Here is a 23,469-nt window from a genome sequence, read left to right as displayed (position 1 = left end):
ATTAACCACTTCAGCATAAAATTTGCAGAGGAGTAGAACCCCCAAAAAGATCTCTCAATAAATGAGTCAATAATTCATTTCAAAAGGGAGGCTAAAATTTGGACAATATTTGTCCAGTAAGGGTATGTGCATATAATCCTTTCTGGCAGCGCTTTGAACACTAACGCTATACTTCATGCTGCGTCCAAAGCGCTGCACGCAGGTGAATAAGCATGTATTCATTGAACCATGCAGAATCACCGCATCCTATACATTACACTGACAGAATTTCTCTTGCGGAGACTAGAGTCTCGGCAAGAGAAATTGACATACTGCAGTCTGTGAAAACACGCCGCATGTCCGTCTCTGCGGGGGAGCCGCAGGAGCACAGAGACGCAGTGGGCATGGGACATATTGAAATTTCGTCCACTATGCTCTACATCTGGCCGCTGCGGATTGCAAGCAGAGCAAGTACGCTGCATCCAATCCGCAGCCATTCCTGACCGTGAGCACGTACCCTAAGAGGGCCAGCTATGGAATTAAAATGTACAAGCTGTGCGAGAGTTCTTGAGGGTTCACCCATAGATGTAAAGTGTTACGAAGTGAGAGACACCTTGACTGTCCCCCCCCTTAGAGCCCTCAGTCCTGGGAGTGAGGGGCAAAAATAGTGTGGGAATTGGTGTGCCCACTGCTGGACCATGGTTATGACGTTTACATCGATAACTTCTATGCCGACATCCCACCAAGTCCTGCTCTGCCAGAGCTACTGTTGCATGCGGCACCGTGCCCAAAAAAAAAAGGGTTCTGCCTAGGCAGCTATTTGGGCAACTGTTGAGAAAGGATGAGAGCAGAGCCCAATGTAGAAACAAATTGCTCATGGTCAAGTATAAGAGGGATCTCCCCACCTAGATCACATTACACTGACAACAGCTCCCTGTCGCTGTCTGAAGAACCACAGCAGAAGTCCTACACCCAAATTGTATCCTGGATTAAAATAAATACATGGAGAGTCTAGATCTCTCTGAGGGTACCTGTACTTCTGAAACTGAAGGTGCCCGTATTGTACCAGGGTAACATTTTCCCGGTGAGGTCCCCCAAACTGCAAGGAAAGGAAGAAGACAGAAAAGGTGCAGAGTATGCTCCAAAAGGGGAATATCTCTTCAAATCATACCACACGTTAATTATTAAAATTTGGTTTTACTTTGTTAACACAACACACATCTATAACCTGATGCACTACACACAACTTACACATAACACCACATTATTAATCCATACCCCAGTAAAACCACAAGCATTACTATTATAATATAATAGTGCCACTAGATGAATTCCTTGAGGGGTATAGTGTGTGAAATGGGTTAACTTGTGGGTTTCTACTATTCTGACCCCTCTAGGTATCTGCTAATGTGACACAGCTCCCGTATATAATTTCAGCAAAATCTCCATTCCAAAATGGTGCTTTTTCCTTTCTGAGCTTCGCAGTGTCCCCAATTACTACTTTCCAACCACATATTGGGCTATTGGTGTAGTCAGGAGAATTTGGGTAAAACTGTGGCGTCCATTTTCTCCTAGTACCGTTTTGGAAAGTGATATGGATGGGGCTAAAAAAAACACTATCATTTTCACATGCCAATGTTACACAATTCTGTGATGCACCTGTAGGTTTAATATGCTAACCACATCCCTGGATGAATTTGAGATGAATTCCTTGAGGAGTTTCCAAAATTGGTCCACTTGTGGGGGCTTCTTCTACTTTGGCATGTCCGCAGCTCATCAAATGCAACATGACATCTGCAATCTTTTCCATCCAAAACTGTGCTCCAAAATTCACATAATAGCGCTCCTTCCCTTCTGAGCCGTGCCCAAAAACAGTAGTTTGTGATCACATATGGGGTATTGTCATACTCTAGAGAAAATGGACCCCACAATTTGTTGTGCAATTTCTCCTGTTACTCTTGTATAAATGATAAAATGTTGCTTTAGCCTTAAATTTATTTGCAAGAATGCAATCATGCTGATGTAAAGTAGACAAGTGGTATTATTTATTAACCTTTTTGTGTTTTACGATTATCTGTTTTAAGGGCATAAAAAGTAAAAGTTGAAAAGTCAATTTTTTTTTTTTTTAAATATTCTCCAAATTTCCGATATTTTCATAATCGGAAATTTTACCACCATCATAAAGTACAATGTGTCACGAAAGAACAATCTCAGAATCACTGGGATATATACAAGCAATCAAAAGTTATTACCACAAAGTGACATGTCAGATTTGAAAAATGGGGCTCTGTCAAATATAAAACTGGGTTCGGTGGTAAAAGGTTAAAATGTTTAAGTCCTATAGTAAAGATAAATAATAAAAAAAAAAGTTAAAATTTAATACAATTTTTAAAAAATTTGAAATAAAAGAAAATTAAACAAAAAGGTTGTCAAAATTAGTTATGTAAAAAAACAGAAACAAAAGAAGTACACATAATTGGTTTTGTCAAGTCCAGATAGAGCAAAGCTACAAAGTGGTCACACAAAAAAGAAAAAAAAATCTCATCATACCGCTACACAAAAATGTAATGTATAATACAAATAAGGTGAAAAATTGTATGAAAAGAGAGAAAGTATTAATGAAAACGGCATTTCAAACTACAAAAAAAAACAAAAACATTTGTCTGCAGAAAAATAAAAAATAAAAGTTCTTATAAAAAAAAAAAAAAAAAAAAAAAGAATGGCAATGCAAAAAATACAAACAAAAAAAGTTGTGGTTTTATGCATTTCTAAAAAGACAGGATTGTTTGGCCAAGTTCCATCTGTCTCATGGAATGGTTCCAACTATATCGTTTTTGGGGGAATTTAGAAAAGGGACAATACAAAATCTAGCATATCTATGCTCCCAAAGTCAAACAGCCCCCTACCTTTTGAGCACCACATGTTCACATGAATCCATGTTTCGCATGCCTATAGCAAGGGGAGTGCACTTAGTTTTTAGGCGGTGCACCTCCAGAAGCACAAGCTGGTACAATGTATTGGCCACTAAAATGGCATTTTCACAATTCTCACTCTGCAAACCAACTGCGTGCTTAATTCTGGAAAACACCTCTAGGGTCAAAATAATTACTACATAAGTACATGAAATCCCATAGGGGTGTAATTTCCAAAAAGGGATCACTACTAGGTATTTCTGCTGTTCTAAGACCTTAGTGGCTCTGCATATGGCAACTGAAAACTATTCCAGCCAAGTATGTGCTCCTAAAGTCAAACAGCACTCTTTCCCTCGAGATATGAGCCCAAACGGTAGTTTCCGACCACATATGGGCTATTGCTGCATTCAGGAGAATTTACACAACCAATAGCAGGGTCCATTTTCTCCAATTACATCTTGCGAAAATGAAAAATTTGAGTGGGAAAAAAATGTAATATTTTATTTATTTACAGCTAAAAGCTGTTAAAATGCTCACCACATTCCTAGATAAATTCATGGTGTCTCTTGTCTGCTGTTCCGGCACTTTGGGGTTAAATCATTTTCGTAGTATAATTATTTTTGTTGTTTTCACTGTCCAATGATCTAAAATTCTGTGAACTAGTTGCAGGGTCAAAACCAGACTGCAGTTTTTAAAATGGTAAAACTTTGAGAAGTCTATTGGAAAAAACACTCCGAAAATGAATAGCTCACTAAAAACAAAAGCAGGCTCAAATTGAATTGAAAAAAAAAAAAAAAGACAATTTGCTGCTAAACTTTTTTAAAAAGTAAAAGTTTAAAAAAAATGTTTTTAAACATTTTTCAGCCACTATAATTGCCTGTAGATTGGTGGGTATCTGGGTCCGGCGAACCTCATTTGCTGAAAAGATCGCTCCAAGCCATGTTCTATATAAACATATAAACTGGATCAGAATCTCCAGTTCTAATGACTAATATGGCTCACAGTGGATGGACCTCCCCATAATAATATTTTTACCTAGCCTGTGGATAGGTGATAAATATTTTTTGTCAGAATACCTAACTATAAAAATAGGTTCCAATTTTCCCATAAAATTGGGGGTCTTATTACCTCATATACCAATTATCACCCATCAACCCCTCATGAGAATTCTTTAATCACTATGAAAATGTACAATCACCTGTTAACTGAGAACAGAAAATGACACAGTTTTGGGACTGATTTATTGCTGGATAAATTGCTGGATCATCTATCAATCGCACGTGTAATGTTGCTGAAGCCCAGAACTCAAACAGACCAATATTAATTGTGAAGCTCAAGGGTTTCTACTATATGGACTAAAGTATTGGACAAACCATGGCCACTGGAAATTCTACCTAATAATAAAGGTCTCAGCACTGCCCATCGAATACGCTACAGTTTGGTAGCCTTTTCTTTAAGCAGGCCAAGCAGCTATAAAAGCATTGTGCACGTATGGGGCATCAGTCCTAGATTTATGGGCAGAATCTGCACTATCATTCTGCAATATGACAATACTAGGAAAGTGAATGGAGCAGATGAAGATTTTTAGAACAGTTTTGCTTTGGACACATTCCCTGAGATCTTTACATTCTGGGAAATCTTGATTGCAATTATACTACCCAACATTAGGAAATTCATGATCACATTTTAAATTTGTACAAAATTTTATTGTTAAAAACACAAATTCATCACATTTTTACCAACATTTCCTTGATTGATGATACATCCTGGGCAAAACCCCCCCCCAACTTTGAGTATATATTTCCAAAAGGTTTTACATTGTCTTTTCCTCAACTAATTAAAGTGTGTAAGCTTTGTAGAGAGGACATGCTGTTAAGAAACAATGGGTCATTTGTAGGTTAAACCAAAATTAAAGAAAAAAAAAAGAAAGGTAGAAGCTTAGAAAAAAAAAAAAACTGGAAAGATGTTCAGAACTTGCCCGGAGGAAATATTCACATCATTTAAGTTTAAAAGAAAACTTGAGTAAAGTATATAATAGTAAATAGAGACATTGCCAAGATGGCAGCAGTCAGAGCTGTAGGTATGGAGAATTACACATCTGAGGCAGATGATCGCTGATAACAGCTCATACAGTGCACACCCTGGATACAAAAATCTCTGAACGTGTCCTTCAAGATTAGGAGGATTTATGCACAGAATGGCGCTGTGCAGAGACTGATGCCGCAGCCGCACGGTTCACTGGTTCGATTTAAAAAGACCAAACTGTGAAAATAAATCCTTGAGAGAAGAAATGCGCTCCCATTGTAAAATGCTCCGAACAAGACAGAACGGACAAAAGAGCCGGCTGAAGAAAACATGTCCGTAATCCTCCTGCCGCACACATCAATAAAAAATAAGAGCAGACGAGCGCAGGTAATGTTCAGAAGGAACGAGGCAAATTAAAGGACCACCAGTAGATCTGACAACTAGAAGACTTCCATCACACGTGCAGCGGTATGTTTAGGTGAATATGTATATTATCATAGTCCGTAATGGATGCAGAATATTCTTCACGGTCACAAGACTCTAAACTGCGCCTTTGTCATCTCTGCTCTCCTCTGACTGGGGCGAGTAGCTGCCGAATGGAGCAGATGTTTGCACACTAGTGATGAGCGAGCGTGCTCGGATATTGTAGAGTATCCCGAGCGTGCATGAATAATATGTTAAGAGTCCCCAAGGATGCATGTTTCGCGGATGTTAGACCTAACAAACAGGCAATCCCCGCATGTGATGCGGATGTCTAACAGCCGCGAATCATGCAGCCGCGGGGTCTCGAACATATTACTCGAGCACGCCCGAGATAAGACGATGTCCAAGCACGCTCATCACTATAACGGTGGCATAAGGAAGAGAAATGTGTTCAAGTCATATCAGACAAGATTCGTCAGTGGGACCCATGTGGTCTGGTCTCCCCCAGGGGGCTGTTATTTTCCAACTATCAATAAAAAATGATCTGATGTTGTAAAACCATCAATCTGCTGGTAATGTCCAAATTGGCAAAGCAATGCTCTAGGACTCATAATTTGTGTTAAATTAGAAACTGTAATTAAGCATCTACTTGTTAATAGGCAGCAAATTAACAATTACAGCAGGCTGCTTGTTTGCACGGCACAGAGCGGTTTATGGCGTTTCTGTTCAATTACAATGTTTAACCATTTCCCAACAAGCGGCAAAGTGCCAATGTGCCAAGGTAAGCAGCCATGGAAAAATAATACTGGGCACAGGGCACATCTCAACACTTTTATAAGGTTAGAGGCATTTAGAGATGATACACATGTTGTATTACGGCCCGGTAAGTATTTTGACCATATCATTTTTTTATGCAGATTTACAACTCCGCGCTGTATAAACTTGAATGCTTATTGGACGAGGCAGATCAGGTGATGTGCATTTGTGTAATGAGGAGGGTGAGGCCTAAGTATACAACGCTTTTTATCAAGGTGTGCAGCATTATTAGGCAGCTTGTTTACCTCATACAAAATGGGATAAAAAAAAGATTTAACAGACTCCAAAAAGTCAAAAATTGCTAAGTCTTACAGAAGGATGTAGCACTCCTGAAATTGCTAAGATACTGGGGTGTGATCAGAACCATCAAAAGTTTTGTTGCAAATAGTCAACAATGTCACAAAAAAACGTGTTGGGGGGGGCAGCACATTAACTGCAAAAGATTTAAGAAGCAGAACGTAAAGCGACCAGGAACCCATTATCCTCCAGTGCTGTCATATTCCAGATCTGCAGCCTCCCTGGAGGCCGAGAAGTACAAAGTGTTCAGTGCCCAGAGATATGGCCAAAATAAGGAGGGCTGAAACCCGACCACCACTGAACAAGACACAGAAGGTGAAACATCAAGACTGGGCAAAGAAATATCTGAAGACTGATTTTTCAAACTTTTATGGACTGATTAAATGAGAATGACTCTTGACTAGTGTTGAGCCACCCCCGTAGTGTTCGGGTTCGGTTCGGTTCGTCGAACACCGGGATGTTCGAGGAACTGTTCGTCGAACTGTTCGTCGAACACCTTAGAACACCGTTAAAACCAATGGCAGGCAAACAAAAACACATAGAAACACATAGAAAACACCTGCAAAGGTGTCCAAAAGCTGACAAACTGCTCAGAAGACACTCTCTTTAAAAAAGCCGGCCGGCAAATTCAGCAGCGGCATACACCGGTACCCGACAATTTAGACAAGAAGGAATAGAGCATCACACATAGATTAGATAGATAGAAACATGTCAGTCACACATATAAGAAGCACAGTGACAGTGTTGGTTACTGCACTTGTCATTTAGTGTAAAGGATTTATTAAAAAAAATATTAGTGTTTTCATGCACCGTCTCTTTAAAAAAGCCGGCCGGCAATTCAGCAGCGGTACCCGACAATTTAGAACAGAAAGAATAGAGCTTCACACATAGATTAGATAGATAGAAACATGTCAGTCACATATATATGAAGTACAGTGACAGTGTTGGTTACTGTACTTGTCATTTAGTATTAAAATAAAGGATTTATTATTAAAAAAATTGGCGTGGGGTTCCCCTTAATTTTAGGCTCTAGCGGAGGTTAAGCAGACGGCTGGGGCAGATGTTTGAAGCCTGGGAAGGGGGTAATACCCACGGAGCTTCCCAGGCTACTAATATCAGCCCCCAGCTGAATACATAGCCTTTACTAGCTATTAAAATGGGGGACCCCCCAAAAAAAATGACGTGGGGTCCCCCCTAATTTAATAGCTAGCAAAGGCTAGGCAGACAGCTGGGGGCTGATATTAATAGCCCAGGAAGGGAGCCATGAATATTGGCCCCCTCCCAGGCTAGAAACACCAGCCATCAGCCGCCCCAGAAATGGCGCATCCATAGGATGCGCCAATTCTGGCACTTAGCCTCGCTCTTCCACGCTGCCCTGGTGCGGTGGCAGGGGGTAATAGGGTTGGGGTTGATGTCAGCTTATAATGCCAGCTGACATCAAGCCCAGGTTAGTAATGGAGAGGCGTCTATAAGACACCCCCATTACTAACCCCATAGTCAAAGTTAAAAAAAACACAAACACCCAGAATAAAGTCCTTTAATTGAAATAAAGACACAATCCTTTATTGTTCTAAATTAAACCATACTTACCATCACGCCCATTCCAGCTGAAGCCAACGATCTCCTGCAATAAAAGAAAAATAATAAAGCAACCTCATCCTTACCTTTCCATGGTTCCCACGACAGCTTCAGCTCTGCTACATCGAGATGACAGGCTGGACCGCAGCAGAACGCCGCCATCCAGCCTGTCATCCCGCAGACACTGAGAAGCGCAGGCTTGCTTGCGCTGCTCAGCGTCTCTCTGTGACGACATCCAGATGAGCCGAGTTCATGTCCAATGAACTCGGCTCACCTCATGCACGTCACTGACAGCGTGGGAAAATTCTCACGCTGAAGCGCTGATTGCAGGAGAATTTTCCCACGCTGTCAGTGACGTGCAGGAGGTGAGCTGAGTTCATTGGACATGAGCTCACCTCATGCACATCACTGACAGCGTGGGAGAATTCTCCTGCACTCAGCACTTCAGCGTGAGAATTTTCCCACGCTGTCAGTGACGTGCATGAGGTGAGCCGAGTTCATTGGACATGACCTCGGCTCATCTGGATGCCGTCACAGCGAGACAGTGAGGAGCGCAAGCATGCCTGCGCTTCTCAGTGTCTGCGGGATGACAGACTGGATGGCAGCGTTCTGCTGCGGTCCAGCCAGTCATCTCGATGTAGCAGAGCTGAAGCTGTCGTGGGAACCATGGAAAGGTAAGGATGAGGTTGCTTTATTATTTTTCTTTTATTGCAGGAGATCGTTGGCTTCAGCTGGAATGGGTGTGATGGTAAGTATGGTTTAATTTAGAACAATAAAGAATTGTGTCTTTATTTCAATTAAAGGACTTTATTCTGGGTGTTGTGTTTTTTTTAAATACTTTACTAGAAATTCATGGCGGTCATGTCTAATACTGGCGTGACCCCATGAATTTTGGGCTTGGGGCCAGCTGATAATACCAAGCTGGCCCTAACCCCTTTATTACCCAGTGAGCCACCGCACCAGGGCCCTGGATGAGTTGGGTACAGCGCCAGAAGATGGCACTTCTATGAACGCGCCATTTTCCGGGGTGGCTGCGGACTGCAATTTGTAGCGGGGGGGGGCCCAGAAAGCTTGGGCCTCCCTGCGCTGCAGATTCCAGCCCCCAGCTGCCTAGTTGTACCTGGCTGGACACAAAAATAGGGCGAAGCCCCACGTACTTTTTTTTTAATTATTTCATGAAATTCATGAAATAATTAAGAAAAAAAGGCCTTCCCTATATTGTTGTGTCCGGCCAGGTACAAATAGGCAGCTGGTGGATGGGGGCAGCCCGTTCCTGCCTGCTGTACCTGGCTGGACACAAATATAGTGCGAAGCCCCACGTCAATTTTTTTAAATTATTTCAGGAAATTCATGAAATAATTAAAAAAAAATTGACGTGGGGCTTCGCACTATATTTGTGTCCAGCCAGGTACAGCAGGCAGGAACGGGCTGCCCCCAACCACCAGCTGCCTATTTGTACCTGGCCGGACACAACAATATAGGGAAGCCCTTTTTTTCTTAATTATTTCATGAAATAATTTAAAGAAAATTGACGTGGGGCTTCGCCCTGTTTTTGTGTCCAGCCAGGTACAACTAGGCAGCTGGGGGCTGGAATCCGCAGCGCAGGGAGGCCCAAGCTTTCTGGGCCACCCCCGCTGCAAATTGCAGTCCGCAGCCACCCCGGAAAATGGCGCGTTCATAGAAGCGCCATCTTCTGGCGCTGTACCCAACTCATCCAGGGCCCTGATGCGGTGGCTCACTGGGTAATAAAGGGGTTAGGGCCAGCTTGGCATTATCAGCTGGCCCTAAGCCCGAAATTCATGGGGTCACGCCAATATTAGACATGACCACCATGAATTTCTAGTAAAGTATTTAAAAAAAACACAACACCCAGAAAAAAGTCCTTTAATTGAAATAAACACACAATTCTTTATTGTTCTAAATTAAACCATACTTACCATCACGCCCATTCCAGCTGAAGCCAACGATCTCCTGAAATAAAAGAAAAATAATAAAGCAACATCATCCTTACCTTTCCATGGTTCCCATGACAGCTTCAGCTCTGCTACATCGAGATGACAGGCTGGACCGCAGCAGAACGCTGCCATCCAGCCTGTCATCCCGCAGACACTGAGAAGCGCAGGCTTGCTTGCGCTCCACAGTGTCTCTCTGTGAGGGCATCCAGATGAGCCGAGTTAATGTCCAATGAACTCGGCTCACCTCATGCACGTCACTGACAGCGTGGGAAAATTCTCCTGCACTCAGCGCTTCAGCGTGGGAGAATTCTCACACTGAAGCGCTGAGTGCAGGAGAATTCTCCCACGCTGTCAGTGACGTGCATGAGGTGAGCTGAGTTCATTGGACATGAGCTCACCTTATGCACGTCACTGACAGCGTGGGAAAATTCTCCTGCACTCAGCGCTTCAGCGTGGGAGAATTCTCACGCTAAAGCGCTGAGTGCAGGAGAATTCTCCCACGCTGTCAGTGACGTGCAGGAGGTGAGCTGAGTTCATTGGACATGAACTCGGCTCATCTGGATGTCGTCACAGAGAGACGCTGAGCAGCGCAAGCAAGCCTGCGCTTCTCAGTGTCTGCGGGATGAGAGGCTGGATGGCAGCGTTCTGCTGCGGTCCAGCCTGTCATCTCGATGTAGCAGAGCTGAAGCTGTCGTGGGAACCATGGAAAGGTAAGGATGAGGTTGCTTTATTATTTTTCTTTTATTGCAGGAGATCGTTGGCTTCAGCTGGAATGGGCGTGACGGTAAGTATGGTTTAATTTAGAACAATAAAGGATTGTGTCTTTATTTCAATTAAAGGACTTTATTCTGGGTGTTTGTGTTTTTTTTAACTTTGACTATGGGGTTAGTAATGGGGGTGTCTTATAGACGCCTCTCCATTACTAACCTGGGCTTGATGTCAGCTGGCATTATAAGCTGACATCAACCCCAACCCTATTACCCCCTGCCACCGCACCAGGGCAGCGTGGAAGAGCGAGGCTAAGTGCCAGAATTGGCGCATCCTATGAATGCGCCATTTCTGGGGCGGCTGACGGCTGGTGTTTCTAGCCTGGGAGGGGGCCAATATTCATGGCTCCCTTCCTGGGCTATTAATATCAGCCCCCAGCTGTCTGCCTAGCCTTTGCTAGCTATTAAATTAGGGGGGACCCCACGTCATTTTTTTGGGGGGGTCCCCCATTTTAATAGCTAGTAAAGGCTATGTATTCAGCTGGGGGCTGATATTAGTAGCCTGGGAAGCTCCGTGGGTATTACCCCCTTCCCAGGCTTCAAACATCTGCCCCAGCCGTCTGCTTAACCTCCGCTAGAGCCTAAAATTAAGGGGAACCCCACGCCAATTTTTTTAATAATAAATCCTTTGTTTTAATACTAAATGACAAGTACAGTAAGCAGCACTGTCACTGTACTTCATATATATGTGACTGACATGTTTCTATCTATCTAATCTATGTGTGATTCTCTATTCTGTCTGTTATAAATTGTCGGGTACCGCTGCTGAATTGCCGGCCGGCTTTTTTAAAGAGACGGTGCATGAAAACACTATTATTTTTTTTTGATAAATCCTTTACGCTAAATGACAAGTACAGTAAGCAGCACTTTCACTGTACTTCGTATATATGTGGCTGACATGTTTATATCTATCTAATCTATGTGTGAAGCTCTATTCTTTCGGTTCTAAATTGTCGGGTACAGGTGTATGCCGCTGCTGAATTGCCGGCTTTTCATGTTTCACTGTTGGCACTGTTCCCATCGATTTGGGCAATCACTGTAATGCCACAACCACCATGGCTGTGGCATTACAGTGAGTGGCAGACAATCCCTGCATGATTGGTGCTCTAAATAGCGCCAGACATGCAGGACACGCTTTTGGTGCACGAACAGTTATCGAACAGCCGAATTTTTTGCAAATCGTTCGGGTTCGTCGAACAACTCGAACACTGCCCAAAACAGCTCGAATTTGAGATTGGCGAACAGTTCTAGTCGAACACCGCTCATCTCTACTCTTGACAGACCAGATGGATGGGCCCTGTAAATGGATCAGTAATGGATCAAGACCTCCACTTTGACTCAGACACCAGCAAGGTGGAGGTGTGGTACTGCTATGGGTTGGTATTATTAAAGATGGACTGGTTGGACCTGATTGAAGATGGACTCAAAAATCAACTCCCAAAACTACTGCCAGTTTTTAGAAGACACTTTCTTCAAGCAGTGGTCCAGGAAAAAGTCTGTCTTTTAAGAAAACCATGATTTTTATGCAGGACAATGCTCAATCGCAGCATCGAAGTCTCCACTGCTCGGTTACCAGTAAAGCCCTTACAGATGAAAGAATAATGATAGACTGACACACAGGTTCGTGGAGAGAGACTTTGTATATTAGTGTGCCTTCAATATACAGAACAGAACAGACCGTACAACAACAAATGCAAGTCATTGTGCTCGTGCACATGACCAATCTCCCATGAAGAAAAACAAAAAACCCCAAACACTCAATCTTTTCTGTGGCCTAGACAACGCAAGTTTCAATGGCACTTAGCTTGTGCACCTATCCAAGATGTGGAAGAGCGCACAGAGCAGAAAGAAGATGCAGTCATAAAGACAAATTGCAGATGTGACTGGTGTGTGAAATGCCGCATTGTGCAGCATATAGGCTGGCTCCTATTTTACTCACTAAAATCCCTGCTCATTGTGGGTTTAGCAGTCTCCTTATAAAGAGCCTGACAGCCATCTCTATGCACACAGACGCAGCAATGGCTGTCAATCATGGATTAGAACCATTCAAATTACAGCCAAGACCACAATGATTACAAATTTCAACAAATGAAATAAAATACTAAATCTTTTGCTACAAAACTGCTGTATATATAAGTTTGCCGAGATCCTCCTGCTCTGCAACATGCTGCCCATAGGGAATGGGAATCTGTCAGGATGATTTTTCTGCTGTAACCAGTGTTATGGCTGTACAGGTCCGAATTAGTGTTGAGCGAGTATGTTCTGTCCGAGTATGCTCGGGCCGAGCTCCGAGTATTTATAGCTTCTCGGTGATATGTTTAAATCACTCCCGTGTGCATGATTTGCGACTGTTTGACAGCTTTAGTACATGTGAGGAATGATCGTTTCTTTTGCATTCCTCACATGTAATAAAGCTGTCAAACAGTTGCAAATCATGCACATGGGAGCGATTTAAACACAACACCGAGCAGCTATAAATAATCGGAGCTCGGCCTGAGCATACTCGGCGAAAGGGTTAATAGAACATACTCGCTCAACACTAGTCCTAATACAACAAAAATAACAGGTCTTCTAATAAATCGGATGGGCCAGCAACGAAAAATCAGAGTTTAAAGCTACATGCAAATTAGACCAAGTGCTTTGCTGTCGCGCAGATGTACTCATTGAAGGGTCAAACAATGACTTCAACAGCAGCTACCTCTCCTAGGTGGTACTTGTGAGAAAGCGCTCTAGCAGAACGAAAAACTAATTTGTTTTCGTTCACGGACAGGAAAGTAATGTTGAAAACAGCGATAAACAGAAATTGTTTATAAGAAAAGTGTAAAACTTTATATAATGAAAAGCTTTTTAAACTAAAACCAGAACCCCCCCCGTTAACTAGCACTGTGGCCCCTTCATAGTAAGGATCAATGGTATTTCTGTCTGGGGCTGGCTCGTCCTTGTGACCGGACACAGCGACTTGTGGATGTAGAACGCCATTAAAGGAGACACACTGTGCTTAAGAGAATAACGATCTCCTGATGAAACGTGGCGGATCCCTTTGTTACACAGGACCAGATAGCGGCTTTTGTGAAGCTGCCGCCAAAGAAAACAACATTACTACATTGTGCCAGAAAGATGAACGCACCCTGGCATTGTAAAAGGATGTGTAGTTAACTTAAGTCATTGAGACATTTCGCACACTAACAGCTGCAATGTCACACTGTCCGACTAATGGTGCCAAGACCTCAAACTATAGTTTTAATAGATATAAATTGCTTGTCCGCTTTCTTAACTTTTTTCAAAGGACAGAGCGAGGCAGTGAGCCGGCTGTCTCAGCAGTGAGCCGGCTGTCTCATCAGAGCGCTCATTATGGGCACAGTCTGCGGTGGGAGAACGTTTTTGAAATAACATTAGTTGCGTCTACCATTAACAGTATCTGTAGATCAGTCTGCAACAGTCATACACCTGTATGGAGAGGAAATTGGTCATCAGGTTTTTGCTCGCCCATCTGAGAGTAGAACAATGTAGGGGCTGAGATGCTGATTCGAGCGATGTATCACTTACTAGGCTGCTGGCTGAAGTTTTGATAAAATCTGTTTAATCTGCTGCAGATCTAGCAGTTCTCTGAATGCTGAGCTCTGTATAACCACACCCACAACACTGATTGGCAGCTTTCTGCCTATGCACAGAGTACACAGAAAGCTGCCAATCAGTGCTTGAGGCGGAGTTATCCAGAACTCATGAACATGGAGGACTACCTGGCAGCAGGTTTACTAGTCCTCTAGTCATAAAAGAGGTTAATAGAAGGAAATTATCAAAATTATATCAAGCAGCCCAGTAAGTGACATCACTGGAATTCATGTGTGCGCCTATAAATGTTACAGGTTCATCATGGATTCAGAAAATAGTTTTTTTTCTTTTAATGAAAATAGAAGCTTACAATTGTCAAATAAAAAAAAGTTTATCAATCCCTCAGTTTTCAAAATCTCAGATTGCGGTCATTAGAAGAAATCTAAAAATTGTTCCTGGGCTTGTGACGGCTCTGACAACTCTACACACAAATACAGTGCCGGCAAAAAAAATCTTTACACTTGCGCAGCAAAAAAAAAACTTTACATATAAAATCCACATCATAATTTCACTTTTTAAAAGTGTACACAATGGGGGAGATAATAAAAAACTGTCTAATATTAAAGCTGGCTTTGTTGCAAATATCAACCAATCAATGCTCAGTTTTCACTTCTCTGTTCAAGCGAAAGCTGCACTCTGGTTGTTATGTGCAGCTCAGCCAGTTTTGCTATTAGGCAGTCTTTCATTATTTCCCTCAGTTTTATATTATCTCCCACAATGGGTCGAAAGAAGCTTAAAATGGAAGAGCAATCCCGTGCCTTGACTCTGCTCGAGAAGGGGGATTCAGTGATTGCTGTAACTAGAGATCTGGGAGTGTCAAGAGAAGCAATTTATCAACTGAAGCGGTTGGCGGCATTATTGCCTCCTGGGATGGTACCGCAGAGGAAGTCAGGCTCTGGCGCACCTAAGAAGACTTCACCAAGGACTGATAAGCTTCTGAAGCGTGAAGTGATGTCACATCCTTCTATAACTGCCGTTGAAATAAAAAAAAAGTACCCTATACTCCTCCAGAACATCGCAACTAGGACAATTCGTCACCGCCTGCAAAAGGACCTGGGTCTACCAAGTTGCCGTGCCGCAAAGAAGCCCCTGCTCACAGCAGCAATGAAGAAGAAACGGCTTGCCTTTTGTAAGAAATATCAAGATTGGACATCTGAAGAGTGGAAGAAAGTGATGTTTAGTGATGAGAGCACTTTCAGGCTGGTCAGGGGAGGCTCAAAGGTTGTGCGTCGTCCGAGTACAGTGTCACGTTATGACCCAAAATATACAGTTAAGACTGTTAAACACCCTGACAGTGTGATGGTGTGGGGTGCATTCAGTGGAAGCATGGGCAGGGCAGGTTTGTACTTCCTTCCCAAGATTATAACTATGAAAGCAAGCAATTATATTACTGTTTTGGAAGAACACATGCTTACTTTTTGGGTCATACATCAGTGTGATTACTTTATGCATGATGGAGCCCCTGTCCACAAAGCCAAGGCCGTGAGAAAGTTTCTCAGTGACCATAACATTAACATTTTAGAGTGGCCAGGTAATTCCCCTGACCTTAACCCCATAGAAAATGCCTGGAATTTAATGAAAAACAAGGTTCAAGAGACACGACCCAGCAACATCAACAATCTAAAGGAGGTGCTGAAGACACTGTGGGTAAACATGGACTCCACATACTTAGCCAGCCTTGCTGAGTCCATGCCTAAACGACTGCAGATGGTGATAAAATGTAAGGGTGACATGACAAAATACTAATTGTAATAAAATATCCACAATAAAACACTTGAATCCACTTGAATATTAAGATTTTGTGGTTTCATTGAACTTTTTTTTGCCGGCACTGTAGGTGCAACGTCACTTTTAGTGGGGACCTTTTTATCCACTAGAAGTATATAAAAAAATAAAAAAGATTTAAATGATGTTATAAACCAAATAAATCAGGTAAATGCAATAGTGGAACCGATTCCATTATCTGACAATAGGTTTTTCATTTTTTTTTTTTATTAACCAAACAAAATGCACTTACAGTGAGAAGCTTTGTGGTAATTCCAGCATCTACAACAGCTTTATGCATGGCACGTAGTGTATCTAGCTCTGGAGCAGCAATAAAGACTACATATGGCATGAACTCAGACGTCCTTAGGACTTTTAAAGCCTGTAGCAAAGCACAAATTATGAAGATAAATATGCTGATAAGAAACAAGTAATAACTAAGAAATTACAAGTTGCCTGTGCCAGGAATACGAAGGCAACATGATGTGGTAGAAATAACATGTACAAATTAGAGCAGCTCTAAGAAATGGATGCAAAGTATCTCAATAAAGGGAATCGGTCACCAGGATTTTGCTACCTAATCTGAGCACAGCATAATGTAGGAAGAGACCCTGATTGTCTGTTACTTACTGAGGAGTAGGTGAGTAGGTGAGAATAAACTACTATGGTCCTTCACTTCCTCCCTGCTGTGAGATGGGTAGATTGCAACAAAAGGAGCATTAAAATAACTAATAACTTACCCGTAATGCAAGAAAAAGATAAAGGGACTGTCAGCACAGGATGACTACTCAAACAAAGCACAGGAGCTCAGTGCTTCATGGCGGGGTCAACCATTTATATACACCTTCTCACCTGCTTGTTTTCCCTCCATCTTTGATTGACAGTTCTGGCTTTATAAAGCAAGAGATGGGCGAAGATGGATTGATGGAAACCAAGCAGGTGGGAAGGTGAATTTAAACGTTTGGCTCCACCATGATGCCTGTGCTTGGTTTGAGCAGTCATGTGCTGACAGTCCCTTTAATTAAGTCCTGCTATTACAGCTGCACTGGCACGGACTGAATCCAGCACTCTGCCTCTGCTGTGAGAGAGGTACTGTAGTGCATGAAAAATTATCAACCCTTCAGGATTTCCTACATCTCTGCAAAATATTAGACTTTGCAGAAGGGAAAATTCTCTTATACCACCATGCCTGTGAATGGCAAAAAAAGCAGGTTTTTTTTAACTCATTTGTTTGATTTGGCTCTGCCTTTACTTTTAGGACCGTATGAAAATTTGATGTAGATTTTGGTCAAATTTATGCAGAAAAGTGGAACATTCTGAGGGGTTCACAAACTTTCAAGCACCACAGTATGAACAGTGTAGTGTACTAACAAGGACAGGGGAGGAAAAAGATAGTGTATAATATAATGTAAGCTAGCAAGCTAGTAAAACTAGTGACCTGGGAGGAGTTAATCGCTCCTCCATACCAGTAATGTGGCAATGATAACCATTTGGTTGCTGCCTCTCTTTCTAGACTCTCCCTGAATATAAATATTTCTGCAAGAGCAAAGGATGACAGAAACAACTTGTTTTAACCCCTTCACCACCTTGGGGATTTCCATTTTTGGTTTTCGTTTTTTGGTCCTTTTCTTCCCAGAGCCATAACTTTTTTTTTTATTTTTCAGTCAATATGGCCATGTGAGGGCTTGTTTTTTTGCAGTACAAGTTGTACTTTTGAATGACACCATTGGTTTTACCATATAGTGTACTGGAAAACGGAGAAAAAAAATTCCAAGTTCGGTGAAATTTTTTTACCATGTTGACTAAATGGTAAAACTGACCTGACATTATGATTCTCCAGGTCATTAGGAGTATTTAGATATCAAACAAGTATAGTTTAAGTGGTGAAAAAAAATCCAAAGTTTGTATAAAAAAAAAAAAAAAAAAAAAAAAAAAAAAGCGCTATTTTCAGAGATCCGTAATCCGTAGCGTCTCCATTTTTCAGGATCTGGGGCTGGGTGAGGACCTATTTTTTACGTGTCGAGCTGACAAAAAATACAGTGTTTTGATCACCTGTTATTGCATTTCCATAGAAGACTTGACGCTGCAATCTTCTGATTGCTTGTGCTACACGTAGCAGAGCTCCAGCCCTGCTATGTGTAGCAGAAATGCTCATCTGTTATGAACGCCAGCCACTGGGTGGCGCGCATAGTAGATCGGCTGCGACAAGCACAGGGGTCTACTATAGATACATCATAGGTCGTAAAGGGGTTAAAGTTAGATGATTAGGCCTCAAGTAACATCTCTAGAAATATTGAATGTCTGACCTTGCAATCACAATGGTCAGTCAGATTTAGGTGAATACAAGCCCTGAAAAAATGTATTCTATAAAAGTTTCCATAGGTCTTATATAGCTAGGACCCTTGTGTACAGTTATATACAGTCATGGTCGAAAGTGTTGGCCCTCTTGAAAGTGTTGCAGAAGATGAAGTATTTCTCCCAGAAAATTTTTGCAATTACACGTTTATTTCCTTTGTGTGTATTGGAACCATGGCTGTGGAGTCAGTAAGTCAAACCTCTGACTGCGACTCCTCAATTACCCTGACTCCCAACTCCACAGCCCTGCCTCACTACTGAGCATGTACATAAAGGGCAGCACAGATTCATCTCAACTAAAAGCAGAGATCCTTAGATTAGGAATAAAATAGAAATTTATAGGACATTTCATAACTTTCCCAAATTCTTATGAAAACATTTACAGCACATCCTGCATTGAACTATTGAAACCAATTTATTATATATTTTAGGAGTTGTTCCAATTCATACTGACTCCACCAAAATGGACACCGACTCAGCCCTGATTGGAACACAAAAAAAAAATAAAAATTTGGACATAATTTTGGCAAACTGCAGTCTATGTCTTGGTGTCAGCAGTGGGGTCCTCCTGGGTCTCCTGTCATTGCGTTTCATTTCATTCAATTGTCGATGGATAGCTTGCTCTGACACTGATGCACCCTGAGACTGCACGACAGAATGAATTTCTTTGGATCTTGATTGGGGCTGTTTAGCCACCATCCAGACTATCCTGCGTTGCAACGTTTCATCAATTTTTCTCTGCCGTCCACATCCAGGGAGATTAGCTACAGTGCCATGCGCCGTAAACTTCTTGATTATGTTGCGCACCGTGAACAAACGAACATCAAGATCTCTGGAGTTGGACGTGTAACCTTGAGATTGTTGATATTGTTAAACAATTTTGGTTCTCAAGTCCTCAGACAGTTCTCTTCCCCATGCTTAGTGTGGCACACTTAAGTCAAATTACCCACAATTTTGGAAAGGTGCCAACAATTTTGTCCACACCTTTTTGGAGTTGTGTGTGAAATTATGTACAATTTGCCTTTTTTTTTCTCAGTTTTTTTGTGTTATTCCAATACACACAAAGGAAATTAACATATGTATAACAAAAAATGTGTAATTGCAATAATTTTCTGGGAGAAATACTTCATTTTCTGGAACAATTTCAAGAGTGCCAACACTTTTGGCCATGACTGTGCATAAATAATAAGAGCCCTTGGATTTAATTACTTTTCGGGAGAACAACTTATAATGTATAGTAAAACGAGGCCCTCTACAAGTGAAGTAAATGCATTTAACAGCAAGTTAAGTTTTCTTTATCACTTGGAATTCAAAGAAGACGTATGGAAAACAAAACGACATAAAGCATCACCTTAATATAACAAAACAATTGCCAGGATCAGGAAAGTGACTAAGAATTTAGAAGAACAACTATAAATTTGGACATAGAAAAAAAAAAGTTCAAAACCTGCATTAGAATGGAAAATCAAATTTCACGCATAAGTCTGACTTGCCTGTTTATATAATAAAAACTCACTATTTAATTTCTAACCCACACTGGAAAAAGAAAAATTTACTGTTTGCTTTGGAAAAGACTGTTCCCTTGCTTTTATATCTCGGCATGAAACCTGTATTAGGACAGAAACTCATTGTAGAGCTGAATAGCTGACGTTCTATACAAAACCTATATTAGAAAACAATGTAGCTTGTAAACATGACAAAGTATGCTAAAAACACCACATCAGGCCTATAGAAATCTATAGGTACATGCAGGAAACAAATTAAAGTATGACCCAATACCTGAGGGTTTACATCTAATATACAAGTCCGTCCAGCCATTACGACTTCATGAATAGAATCAATTTTGGTGCCGTACAAATTCCCTTCGTACTCTCCATGTTCCAAGTATCTGCCAGCTTTTACATCGGCCTCCATTTCACATCTGGACACAAATCTGTATGCATGCCCATCTTTTTCATCTTCCCGTGGCTTGCGTGAAGTGACTGTACAGAATATATCAATAAAAAAGAAAAGGATACAAGGTTTATATTCTATAGGTTTGCTGCAGAAAAACAAGAAAGCAAGTGATATTCAAAGCAATGAGTGTCAGCCTTGACAACACTCTGAGGATGTTAGTCATTATCTTTGCAAATTGAAGGAGAATATTAGGTACTTCTAGCAGAACCAACAGCGTTTTTCTGCCTATATAAAATAAAGTAGGCTGAATGACTGCAGCAAACTCATAATACTGGACACATTGGGGTTCCCAGAGGTCTCTTGCTTGCGGCTGGGTTTCGTACATTTAGAAGAACCACGTATGGCAGGATTTTCTGATCCTTTCCATTTCCCATTACATCTAATAGTCAAAACCTCTGTTGCTTCTGCTCACCAGACCCCAGGGACAGTGTCAGTCAGGTGCGTCGCTAGGCACTTAGATACGGGGTGCACTGCCCCGAATCTCCGTTTAGCCTTTTTTAATAAAAAAAAACTTTGTGAACACAGCCACGTACACATGCAGGATGTTTAAACACAGCGTTGCATGGAGCGTGTGTGTGATTAGCTGTTAAGCTCCTCCCTCACCACTTCCAGGTCCTCCTCTTTGACGCCAGTGACAGGAGGTTTCCCTGTGTGTGCAAAGCGGCTGCACAGTGTCCATATCAGTGAGCAATAAAGAAGAGGTGGTCAGGGTCAGGTATGTCGGGAGAAACCACCGAGGAGGGGGGGGGGGGATGGGAGAAACCACAGAGGAGAGGGGGGAGAGATGGGAGAAACCACCGAGGAGAGGGGGGAGGGGGGGGGGGGGAGATGGGAGAAACCAACGAGGAGAGGGGGGAGGGAGATGGGAGAAACCACCGAGGAGAGGGGGGAGGGAGATGGGAGAAACCACCGAGGAGAGGGGGGAGGGAGATGGGAGAAACCACAGAGGAGAGGAGGGAGGAGGGAGATGGGAGAAACCACCAAGGAGAGGAGGGAGGGGGGGGGGGGGGGATGGGAGAAACCACCGAGAGGGGGGAGGGGGAGATGGGAGAAACCACCGAGGAGAGGGGGGAGGGGGGGGATGGGAGAAACCACCGAGGAGAGGGGGGAGGGGGGGGGAGATGGGAGAAACCACCGAGGAGAGGGGGGAGGGGGGGAGATGGGAGAAACCACCGAGGAGAGGGGGGAGGGGGGGAGATGGGAGAAACCACCGAGGAGAGGAGGGAGATGGGAGAAACCACTGAGGAGAGGGGATAAGAGCGGAATGCAGTAACAATCCTGGGGAGAGGGGAGAAACCTTACAGTACTTTCCCCTGTATGGCTTATACTTATTCCGGTGCATGTTTTGGTATTAATAAAGTGTCTTCTCACTTTTTTGGACATTCCTGATTTTATTGCCTTATTTTGGGTTATTGGTGCCCGATATACACCCATCTCTCCCCTACCCATTCCAATTACTCTTTTTGATGTATGTCACAAAACCCTGCATTATTTATTTGTAGTGCCAGTCTATTTTTCTTTATTACTAAGGTGAATATGTTGGTGGTTAAAATATTTTTAATGTACTAAAGAGGAATATGTACAAGCTGTATTTACAATATTAAAGGCATTGCATGCTATTGACGTGTGCATCAATTTGTGGTTACGCAAAGTTGATTTTACAAAACACTACAGATCACACATGTCAAACTCTGGCCCGTGGGCCAAATCAGGCCCGCAGGGTGGTTTTACTTGGCCCGCGACACCAAAACCACCACCCCTATGTGGGGCCCAGTCTCCGGTATGGAGGACTATGTGGGGCCCAGTCTCCGGTATGGAGGACTATGTGGGGCCCAGTCTCCGGTATGGAGGACTATGTGGGGCCCAGTCTCCGGTATGGAGGACTATGTGGGGCCCAGTCTCCGGTATGGAGGACTATGTGGGGCCCAGTCTCCGGTATGGAGGACTATGTGGGGCCCAGTCTCCGGTATGGAGGACTATGTGGGGCCCAGTCTCCGGTATGGAGGACTATGTGGGGCCCAGTCTCCGGTATGGAGGACTATGTGGGGCCCAGTCTCCGGTATGGAGGACTATGTGGGGCCCAGTCTCCGGTATGGAGGACTATGTGGGGCCCAGTCTCCGGTATGGAGGACTATGTGGGGCCCAGTCTCCGGTATGGAGGACTATGTGGGGCCCAGTCTCCGGTATGGAGGACTATGTGGGGCCCAGTCTCCGGTATGGAGGACTATGTGGGGCCCAGTCTCCGGTATGGAGGACTATGTGGGGCCCAGTCTCCGGTATGGAGGACTATGTGGGGCCCAGTCTCCGGTATGGAGGACTATGTGGGGCCCAGTCTCCGGTATGGAGGACTATGTGGGGCCCAGTCTCCGGTATGGAGGACTATGTGGGGCCCAGTCTCCGGTATGGAGGACTATGTGGGGCCCAGTCTCCGGTATGGAGGACTATGTGGGGCCCAGTCTCCGGTATGGAGGACTATGTGGGGCCCAGTCTCCGGTATGGAGGACTATGTGGGGCCCAGTCTCCGGTATGGAGGACTATGTGGGGCCCAGTCTCCGGTATGGAGGACTATGTGGGGCCCAGTCTCCGGTATGGAGGACTATGTGGGGCCCAGTCTCCGGTATGGAGGACTATGTGGGGCCCAGTCTCCGGTATGGAGGACTATGTGGGGCCCAGTCTCCGGTATGGAGGACTATGTGGGGCCCAGTCTCCGGTATGGAGGACTATGTGGGGCCCAGTCTCCGGTATGGAGGACTATGTGGGGCCCAGTCTCCGGTATGGAGGACTATGTGGGGCCCAGTCTCCGGTATGGAGGACTATGTGGGGCCCAGTCTCCGGTATGGAGGACTATGTGGGGCCCAGTCTCCGGTATGGAGGACTATGTGGGGCCCAGTCTCCGGTATGGAGGACTATGTGGGGCCCAGTCTCCGGTATGGAGGACTATGTGGGGCCCAGTCTCCGGTATGGAGGACTATGTGGGGCCCAGTCTCCGGTATGGAGGACTATGTGGGGCCCAGTCTCCGGTATGGAGGA

General features: G+C 43.4%; 1 protein-coding gene across 2 annotated transcripts in view; it reads right to left on the bottom strand.

Annotated features, from left to right (window-relative positions):
• The window catches only part of PALS2 (protein associated with LIN7 2, MAGUK p55 family member), a 170,369-nt gene that overhangs the window by 7,996 nt on the left and 138,904 nt on the right, over nt 1-23,469 (bottom strand). For both annotated transcript variants that reach the window (XM_073677868.1, XM_073677869.1), the window contains exons 10-11: nt 20,263-20,465; nt 16,382-16,510 (exon numbers count right to left, since the gene is read on the bottom strand). In XM_073677868.1, the coding sequence (XP_073533969.1) occupies nt 16,382-16,510; nt 20,263-20,465 (332 nt within the window). The remainder of the gene's footprint in view (nt 1-16,381; nt 16,511-20,262; nt 20,466-23,469) is intronic.

The sequence above is a fragment of the Phyllobates terribilis genome, unplaced genomic scaffold (assembly GCF_046119375.1).
Source record: "Phyllobates terribilis strain yellow unplaced genomic scaffold, ASM4611937v1 Scaffold_4__5_contigs__length_816908805, whole genome shotgun sequence".
Taxonomy (NCBI): domain Eukaryota; kingdom Metazoa; phylum Chordata; class Amphibia; order Anura; family Dendrobatidae; genus Phyllobates; species Phyllobates terribilis.
The sequence above is the reverse complement of the archived record's forward strand: the minus strand, read 5'-3'. Positions and strand labels throughout refer to the sequence as shown.